General features: G+C 37.0%; 1 protein-coding gene across 1 annotated transcript in view; it reads right to left on the reverse strand.

Annotated features, from left to right (window-relative positions):
- The window catches only part of LOC136841146 (uncharacterized), a 17,488-nt gene extending 6,840 nt beyond the window's left edge, over positions 1–10,648 (reverse strand). Inside the window, exons 1-2 of the mRNA XM_067108191.1 lie at positions 10,558–10,648; positions 9,338–9,609 (exon numbers count right to left, since the gene is read on the reverse strand). Of these exons, the coding sequence (XP_066964292.1) occupies positions 9,338–9,609; positions 10,558–10,648 (363 nt within the window). The remainder of the gene's footprint in view (positions 1–9,337; positions 9,610–10,557) is intronic.
- Between the last annotated feature and the right edge of the window lie 243 nt (positions 10,649–10,891).

Below are 10,891 nucleotides of genomic sequence, written 5' to 3' on the forward strand. Positions count from 1 at the left end.
ACGAACATAGTACAGCGCTCTTAATCTATTCCTCTGTTTGCGTGTGCTTGTGTGTTTGTGCGTGGGTGTGAGTGTGTGTCTATGCCTGCGTGTAATGAGCACCGGGCAGAGAGAGAGAGAGAGAGAGAGAGAGAGAGAGAGAGAGAGAGAGAGAGAGAGAATTTTTCTTTTGCTCAAATATAGTTGAGAGAGAGAGAGAGAGAGAGAGAGAGAGAGAGAGAGAGAGAGAGAGAGGGAAAAAGAGAGAGTTTTTCTTTTGCTCGAGTACAGCTGAGAGAGAGAGAGAGAGAGAGAGAGAGAGAGAGAGAGAGTTGGGTGAGTTTTTCTTTTGCTCAGTATAGCTGAGCTGAGAGAGAGAGAGAGAGAGAGAGAGAGAGAGAGAGAGAGAGAGAGAGAGAGAGAGATATTGGGTGAATTTTTTCTTTTGCTCGAGTATAGCTGAGAGAGAGAGAGAGAGAGAGAGAGAGAGAGAGAGAGAGAGAGAGATACAAAAAATACCCATGCACAAATAGCGAGGTCTTCATTCTAATTAACATCGCCGTCATTTGTTTTATCATTAGAATGAATCAAGGTTAAGCCACACGCCAGGTGGATTTCCAGGTATTATAAAAGAAAAAAAATAAAACAAACAAAATAAAGAACGAACTGAAAATCATACACGATGTATTTATCAGAGATGTGTATAATGCGAAATGGCATTATGTGGGGCATTAATACATTATAAATATATATAAATATAAATATATTATATATAAATATATACTGTATATATATGTATGTATATTTATATATACGTTATATCTGTATATATAAATATATATATTATATATAAATATATACTATATATGTGTATATATATTTATATATACGTTATATCTGTATATATATTTATATATACGTTATATCTGTATATATATACATATATATACTCACACACACACACACACAAATACATATATATAAATGTATAAACCATTGAGCAATTGTTCTGTTGTTTTTTGTGCCAGGAAAGATGTGAATGATATGCTATTGATGAATTAATGACTGCTTCCTACAAAGAATAAGGTTTTAAGACTACTAGAAACGGGAAATCCCTATTTCCCTCAGTATTCCCACGACCCAGCAATCTGCTTCTCTTTTAAGTCTCACACCTGAAGTTAGATGAACCCGCCTAGGTCAGTCCACCATAGGAGAACGGCCCCATTGCTAGAGGAACGCAGCCACCCGGATTATAAATGAACCCCTTTCTAGGGCGCCGTTCATTAGAGATTCTCGTCAGGTATGCAGCAAATATGGGAGTAAAAAAAAAAGAGAGGAAAATTTATCCATTGTCTTCATTGTCTAGTTAACTTGCCATCCGAACTCGTAGCTGGGCTGTCTGGGCAAGTGGCTTATGGGAGACGTAAAAAAAATTATATAATTTTTGTTTGATTGTCAGGTTTTTGTTGCTTGAAGATTCTGGGTGTATAAGTGACAATTATAAGAAGACATTTTTCGAGGCTTGGGACAACCAAAATTAAAGCAACGTAAAGAATAAAACAACGAAGGACAAGGCATGATAAGAACCGAAATTAAAACAACGTAGAGAATAACACAACGGAGAACAAGACATGAGAAAGAAATTCAGCTGCAGACCTTTCTCGACGCCTAGGATAAACAAAATCAAAACAAAGTAAAGAATAAAACAACGAAGAACAAGACATGATAAAGCAAGTAAGTTACAGACATTTCTCGGCGCCGAGAACAACCGAAATTAAAACAACGTAAAGAATAAAACAACGAAGAACAAGACATGATAAAGAAATCAAAAGCTACAGACCTTCCTCGACGGCGAGGATAAACAAAATCAAAACAACGTAAAGAATGAAACAAGAAAGAACAACACACGACAAATAGATTTAGATACAGACCTTTCTCGGAACCGAGAACAACAAAAAAACAAAACAACGGAGAACAAGACATGACAAAGAAACTAATAAGCTATAGACATACCTCGGCTCCGCAAACAAGCAAAATCAAAACAACATAAAGGATAAAACGAAGAAAAACGGGACAAATCCTAAAAAAACACAAAAGCAAAAAACAAACTCTCTCTCTCTCTCTCTCTCTCAAATGACGCACCCCCATTCTCCTTCCCTTAACGAGTCGAGTCGTTGCACGGGCGGCGGACAATTCCAGAAGGACCTCCTTGGCAAGTTAATCCTGACGCTGCCGCAGGAAAACGTCGGCGGCCACCTAGGGAACGACGTACATCATGATTCTTATCCGGACTCGAGTGGACGAATAATTCTTGGTGTTTCCCCCTGATAGCGTCAAGGGGGAGCCTCCGTGGCGCTCAGACTCTCCCCCGGCTATTTATTTATATTCTCTCCCAAAGGTAGAAGAAGAAGAAGAAGAAGAAGAAGAAGAAGAAGAAGAAGAAGATATATACAAGAAGAAGGAGAAGAAGAAGAAGAATAGATACATATACACCTTGCTCGGACTTGCTTCGTGGATTACCTGGAATGTAGTTCCTTCTAGAGGCCCTACCTACCCTTTCCCCCTCCCTTCCCCCCCCCCCTCCCTCTCTCTCTCTCTCTCTCTCTCTCTCTCTCTCTCTCTCTCTCTCTCTCTTCAAATCTATACCTTGAGATGAAATGGAAATGCTTGAGAGAGCAAGGATCCTTTGCCGGCATATATGTCACAGCAGCTCTCTCTCTCTCTCTCTCTCTCTCTCTCTCTCTCTCTCTCTCTCTCTCTCTCTCTCTCTCTCTCACTTATTTGGTTGGATTTCAAATCCATACCTGGAGATGAAATGGGAATGCTCGAGATATTGAGATTGCAAGGAACCTTCCCTAGCATATATCTAATTGTCTCTCTCTCTCTCTCTCTCTCTCTCTCTCTCTCTCTCTCTCTCTCTCTCTCTCTCTCTCTCTCTCTCTCTCTCTCTCTCTCTCTCTCTCTCTCTCGTGCTTGCTTTGATTTCAAATCCATTACTGGAGATGAAATTGAAATGCTTGAGATAGCAAGGAACCTTCCCTAGCATAAATCTAATAGTCACAGCATCTCTCTCTCTCTCTCTCTCTCTCTCTCTCTCTCTCTCTCTCTCTCTCTCTCTCTCTCTCTCTCTCTCTCATGGGAATGTCATTCGAAGTCGCGAGCTCCCTAAACAGCACAGATAACATTCAGCTAACAATTACATTGTGAGATGAAACTGGTACTTCAAAATTCACACTGAATAACCTGATAAATGCGACTGCATATTTACAGTCAGCTATTTTTAAATAATTAATCAGAATTCTTGTAATTAAGTTTAAAGCAATTATTTGGGATTCATGAAATTGAATTTTAAAGCAATTATTCAGGATCCATACAATTTTAATGCAATCATTCAGGATTCATATAATTAATTTTAAAGCAATTATTCAGAATTCATATAAATAATTTTAAAACAATTATTTAGGATTAAAATAATTAATTTTGAAGGAATTACTCAGGACTCATATAATAACTTTAAAGCAACTATTTAGGATTCACGTAATTAATTTTAAAGCAATTACTCAGGATGCATATAATTAATTTTGAAGTAGTTACTCAGGATTCATATAATTAATTTTGAAGGACTTACTCAGGATTCATATAATTCCTTTTAAAGCAATTAGTCAGGATTCATATTGGCTAATTAATTTTAAAGCAGTAATTCACAATTCATATTATTAGGTTTAACACACTGTAAATCTATATTTTCAAATAGGAGACACCTCAAAACAAAATGTCTCTTAAGAATGGTATCCATCAGTTTCTTTCTTTAGTTTATGTAAATTGCAATTATTTCACAGACCCGCGATAACAGACACAGAACAAGGCAGAATGGGTCTGATTCCTAACTCTGAGAAGATAAGACAGATTTCCATTTTTCTTTTTAACTTTCAAGTTCCCGAAACCCAACCAGAACTTGTGATAAGAAAAAGCTTTATCAAGAGAGCTCACAATGAAGACGGTGCTTTCAATTAAAATTGAGCACAAAGCTATCAGTGACATGAAGATTTCCGATTCAATCGCGGAAGACAAGCAATTCCAGAAGTTTCTTCTGAGTAATACCCCATTTTCTTCTTCTTCCTCCTCCTCCTCCTCCTCTCTCTCTCTCTCTCTCTCTCTCTCTCTCTCTCTCTCTCTCTCTCTCTCTCAGCTTATCCAAATACAGTGTGAGTGTGCAATACAAGAACGGACATTGAGCTGGAAACTTACATAAATAAAGCACATGTCCATTCATTTACAAGAGGGCTAACTTTACAATAACCTCGAAATACGTTGCGTATATCTTACACTGAAGTTCAAAACATTAATTACTGTCATAATCTGGCCTTTCAGATTCTCAAAACATGACTGGTGAATCTGGAAGTCTGTCAAGACCAAGGGGAAAAACCACCTTAGTTCAAAATCGCATTTGTGGCTTGTCTTTGTTGACAGTGTGACACAGCTGGGAAAGTTGGAAAACTTCAGGTAAAAGTTGTCAAGTTTCAGATTCTGTACAGAATGCAAATAGGTATATTTCAAAAACTTTACAGCAAAGTTAACAAGTGAAAAATGCGCAGAAGTTTCTTCAGAGCAATCGGGTTTTCTGTACAGCCGCTGCAGCGTATAACTAAGGCCAGTGAAAATGCCTCTATCTTGGTCTCGATATAATGCTGTATGAGCCGCGGCCCATGAATCTTTAACCACGGCCCAGCAGTGACTTATCCTATATAGTTGCCAGAAGCACATTATGGCTAACCTTAACCTTAAATAAAATAAAAGCTACTGAGGCTAGAGGGTTACAATTTGGTATGTTAGATGATTGGAGGGTGGATGATCAACATACCAATTTGCAGCCCTCTAGCCTCTTTAACTTTTAAGATCTGAGAGGACGAAAAGACAGAAAAGTGCGGACAGAAAAGTGCGGACAGAAAAAAGTGCGGACAGAATAAAGCGCGGACGGACAGACAAAGCCGACACAATAGTTTTCTTTTACAAAAAGTAAAATCCGGGATTCATCTTCAGCGAAGTCTCAATCCACCATTGGGATTAACCTGCGGGAGGGGACGTCGTAGATGATTACCAGATGATTACATGCAGGAGGGGATTTCACCGGGGATTACCACCCACGGCATCGACGAATTCAAAGGATGAACTCCTCCCGAGGAATGTCCTTAACCGATTATCATGTTTAACCCATTAATCTTAATACTGTACTCAGCGATTTATTTTACAGGGGCTTTATTTTCGCTATATTCGCGTTTTTTTCTTTTTAAATCCGCAATTTCATCCAACAGTGATTACAAATATTTTTTTTTCTTGAATAGATATTTAGTATATATGTTAATACCATATAGAGCTTTTATTTTACCCGGGTTTTATTTTTGTTATATTCGCGCTTTTAAAAATCCGTGAATCATCGAACAGCGATTATGAATATTAGTATGCATATCAATACTCTACATGGCAAATTATTTTACCGGAATTTTAATTCCGCTATATTCGCGTTTTATAAATCCATGAATTTATCCAACAGCGATTACAAATATTTTTTCATTGAGGAAATATTTAGTATATATGTTAATACTGTACAGAGCGGTTTATTTTACCGGGGTTTTATTTTCGCTACATTCGCGTTTTATAAAAATCGCCTAATACAACCAGCAGCGATTATGAATATTTTTTACTTGAATAAATATTTAGTATACATCTTAATACTCTACAGTGCAATTCATTCTACCTGGTTTTATTTTCGCTATATTCGCGTTTATAATAACCCGCGAATTCATCCAGCAGCGGTTATGAAAATTTTTTTGCTTGAATGATTTTTTCGTATAAAGACGTCTCAGCGTGAAACGAATTTTCGAGGATAAAAAAAAACCAGCGAATTTGTTCAGTTTAAGAAGAACGTGGAAAAGGCCACTGCGGAATTAAAGCCCAATAAAGTAAATGAAAGAAATGTACAATAATAGAAATTAAAATTAACCTTCACAGCGACTCCTTCGAAAGAAGTGAAAATACGAGAAGATTTAAGAATGAATAACTATGTAGTTGACGAAAAAATAGATACAAATTTTTATCTCATACCTACAGTCACTGAAGTTCATACAGAACATTCTTGCCAGGGTGTTGAAAAATGCATCTGTCCTTTTGTTGGGAGTCGGTGATTAAATAGTACTGGCAAAATAATGCTCATAACTATCTCCCTCTACCTATGATCTTTGGATGTTAGTGACGGTTGAAGTTGCCTGAAGAAGTATTTGCTTAGCTTCGAATATAAAGCCATACTTTGAATCTTTGAATTGACAAAGGCGGTATGACAATATACTGAAGCAATGCTGTCAACAGAGTCTGCATAAAGGAAACGGAGAACTATTGTAGCAATATCAAAGAAACACCGACTAGAGAGCTCTATTAGCCCTTATTTATCCAAAAGAAGCATTTTCAAAACGTCAATAAATGCATAAAATTTAAGATTAGACTCAAAATATACAACTTTACATAATACTCCCTACTTCTCTTTATTGATTATACCACCTCCCTCTTTTACTCCCCTATCCCTTAAATTTCTTTATATGCTTAGGGAATCGATGATTTCAGCTATTGGGATTCTCAATATTCATATCAATAATTAAAGTTTTCATTTTAGGTATGGATTCTCCCTGCCTTCCCAGTTGCCAAGACTGATGGCAAAACAAATAAAAGATCACGAATGTAGAATTGCTGGATAAGAATGTTTGAGCAGGAGAAGAGTTGAACAAAGTCAGCAAAAATGAACAGTGAAAGTGCTTAACGAGAGGTCGGCCATCTGAGAGAGAGTTTTTCAAGGAGCAAGAGCCTGTGTCAGCATTAGCCTGAGTTAGTCTAACAACAACAATCTCAGTAATTATTGTTTGCCGATATATTTCAGGATGACATTTCAGTCATTGCTGAACCACAGGTATCTCAGGTTGATGGAACGAGTGCCCTTCTATATATATCTTTTTATATATACATATATATACATATATATATATATTATATATATATATATATATATATATATATATATATATATTATATATATATATATTTTATATATAAATATGTATATATAAATATATATATATATATATATATATATATATATATATATATATATATATATATATATATATATATATATATATATATATATATATATATATATATATATATATATATATATATATATTCATATATATTTATTTATTATATCTATATATATATCTATATATATATATATATATATATATATATATATATATATATATATATATATATATACATATATATATGCACACACTCACTTGCGTAAGCCTGCGCTATGACAGAAAGTTGCAACGATGACCAACTTAAAACGTCAATATTATAAATGACCACCATTACCGCTGACAACACGAAATTTGTACCGTTACGACAATGTCCCCGCAATTCATGAAGATATATATAACCCTCCCCACCCCACCCCAATCCCCACACCCCAACCCCACTCAAACCTTCACACCCCCTCCTCCCCTCTCCTAGGGAATCCTACAAGTGAAGAGGATGGTTGGGCGAGGCAGAGAACTCACTGTTGTAGTCTCCTTGCGTTCATTTAATTTTCGTTCTTTTTTATATTTGTTACCAATTCTCCTTCATCAGACTTCATATTTTTTTAATAATCAATGCATTAATACCTCCGTTAACGTTTATATTCGTTACTGATGATGTTAATTAAATTATTGTTGTTCTGAGAACAGACAGAATTAAAATTTTCCTGCTCTAATCAAAACCCTTACAAAATGTAAAAACACATCAGTTCACGTACGGACGAATTAGGACTATAATTCCTATAGTACATCTAGAATAAAATTATGCCAACATTAGGAATTCATGTTCATGACAGAAGAAGAAGAAGAAGAAGAAGAAGAAGAAGAAGAGAGAGAGAGAGAGAGAGAGAGAGAGAGAGAGAGAGAGAGAGAGAGAGAGAGAGAGAGAGAAATTGAAAATGTATTCACAGACATCATCGCACCCATCCGTCAACAAAAGAGAGAGAGAGAGAGAGAGAGAGAGAGAGAGAGAGAGAGGAGAGGGAAATGTACTCACAGACATCATTACGCTCATTCTTCAACAAACTAGAGAGAGAGAGAGAGAGAGAGAGAGAGAGAGAGAGAGAGAGAGAGAAAATGTACTCGGAGACATCACCGCACCCATTCCTCAACAAAATACCTCCGAACTTGAAGATTTCATACGATATTCATTTCCCCGACAGCAAGTAACGTTTGTTTTATACATGCATGACCAAACCACGCACACAAACGCACAAAAGGCTATCGCACACCATCCTGAGAAACACCGACAGCAAGATCAGATATATATTGGCCTCACTATAAAGGGAAACGGGTTATGTTACTCTTTTATAAGATAGTCGGTAATTTATTCACAGCAATTAGGAAAACAGTTTTTGAGCAAATGGACCATGGCAACAACGACCTCTGCCGAGTTACGTAACAGAAAAATCTGGAAAAATAAAAAATATTTCCATCTGAAAATTTAATGTGATTTGCAATTCTGAAAAATAAAATGCATAACTCTAACTTATTTGAATGACCACAATAGGGTGGGCGAGACGGCAAATAAACCTAGGATACAATTGAAAACACTTGAGAGAGAGAGAGAGAGAGAGAGAGAGAGAGAGAGAGAGAGAGAGAGAGAGAGAGAGAGACCCTTAATCATTCTTTTTTTTCTCTCTCTATATATATATTTAGTACCAAATTCAGTTTCTGTCCCAAGCGAAGTCATTTTCTGTGCTTAGGGTGCTCAAATAAAGTTAAATTTGATAAAAATCGTCATTTTCGTCTATTTGTACCTAAAGGACCACATGTCTTACACTTCACTACTCTTTAATATTCTCTTGTAGCATACACTATAAGGGGGTATAGGTTGCAGGAAATAACGAAAGACTGTAAAACATAAGGGGGAAGGAAGTGTAATAGGTTTTAAAGGAACGAATGGATGAAACCTTTCAGCAAATATTCATTTTTTTTTCTTGTAGATAGGTAGCTTAACGAGACAGATGACTTTTATTTAAAGACCATTAACAAATGTAAGTTCTACTGCTACTAGAAAGTCATTCAAATATTATTACCATTATTTAATATTTTCATTCTGTGCTTCCCGTTCATATCTTTTAGTCGACGGGATAACAAATCTTAGCATGCTTCAGCTCTCGTGGTAGCACTTAAGAGGTCATCCGAGGCTTAAAATACCAGGAGAGATTTCCAAGGGATTTACTGGGCCCTCAAAACAGGCAGGGGAAAACGGGGCATGGCAGATTACTGACCTGACCGCCATGAAAGACTGGAGTAGCTGGAGTAGAGAGGAGTGATGGCTGGAGTAGGGGAGGAGGGGTTCTGTAGGAAGAGGGAGAGGGGTGTTGGAAGACAGGGGATGGCTTCGGAAAGGTGTGTTGGAGGAAAGGGGCTGGCTTCGGAGCTGGGGTGTTGAAGACAGGGTGTGGCTTCAGAGCTGGGGTTTGGAAGATGGGGATGGCTTCGGAGGGGTGTTGGAAGACAGGGGTGGCTTCGGAGAGGGGTGTTGGAAGACACAGGGTGGCTTCGGACAGGGGTGCTCGAAGACAGGGGGTGGATTCGGAGACGGGTGTTGGAGGATGGGGGTGGATTCGGAGTAGGGATAGATGGCGGTACAGTGCAGAAAAATTAAAAGTTTAGGCAAAACCATTTTGTTAATTTTAAGAGGCCTAGTTTAGGAGAGAGCTCCAGAGGGGAAAGAAGAAACTTGAGTTTTGTAATACACTCAGGGCGAGATCAAATTCCTAACAGCTCTTCCTGTCATTTCAGCGGTTTCGAAAAAGCAGTTTTATATACTGAAACGAGTAATGACCTGAACACTATTGGAATTCATGTAAGGTCCCCAAAAATTGTTATTAGTGTTTCAACAGAATATTCCGAGAGCGTGAAATTATGCCACCACACCAACCCCACAGAGCCCATACCTTTATTTAAATAAATCCGGTGAATTTTCCGAATTTGAGAGAAATCTGGCATCGAAAAAATGCATATACTAATACAAAATTCGTTATCAGAGGCAAATCTTAAACATAGGCAGTAAATCTTCAACTTGGTTCACTTTAGGTAGAAACCACAGAGATTTTTGGAAAAAACACTCAATCCGCTTTCAGATCCGGATCAATCTAATAAAACCTGACACTAAATCCTTCCATTGGACCATAGCACCTCCTCCAAAAAAAAGTCAATTACCATACATCATATCTGTTTATAAGTCATGAACAAACAAACACAAAGATGGGCAAACTAACAAACAAAGAGACAGGCGAACAAACAAACAAACAGACGCGAATGGACACACAGTCTCCTTCAAACATCGTATGCACAGAAATAAAAAAAAAAAAATACAAAAAAATCCAAAAATCACAAAAAGCTCTACTCTTCTCGTCCACCAAAAGAGCGTTTAAACCTTGAAAAGAAAAGTCCTCTTTTACCTTTGCTTTATCTAAACAGAACTGAGACTAATGTCCTCCACCTGGTGTCTCTGACGAGGGAACGGCTCTGGGGCTCAACTGCTTGACGGCAGATGACGTGGGTGGAAATTCCCCCCCTCCCCAGCAGGCCATTTCTGCTTTTGTTCATTTAAAATTCTTTTCTCCTCTGTACTTTTAACGGTCGGTGTCTCTAATGTATGTATGTATATATAGACATATGTATATATATAATGTATAATGTATGTAATATATATATATATATATATATATATATATATATATATATATATATATATATATATATATATATATATATATATAAAGCAATGCCAAGAAGGAAAGCAGAAACAATGGAGTGCAGCAAGGCCTTTCGAC

Source organism: Macrobrachium rosenbergii, chromosome 8 (assembly GCF_040412425.1).
Source record: "Macrobrachium rosenbergii isolate ZJJX-2024 chromosome 8, ASM4041242v1, whole genome shotgun sequence".
NCBI classification, from domain to species: Eukaryota; Metazoa; Arthropoda; class Malacostraca; order Decapoda; family Palaemonidae; genus Macrobrachium; species Macrobrachium rosenbergii.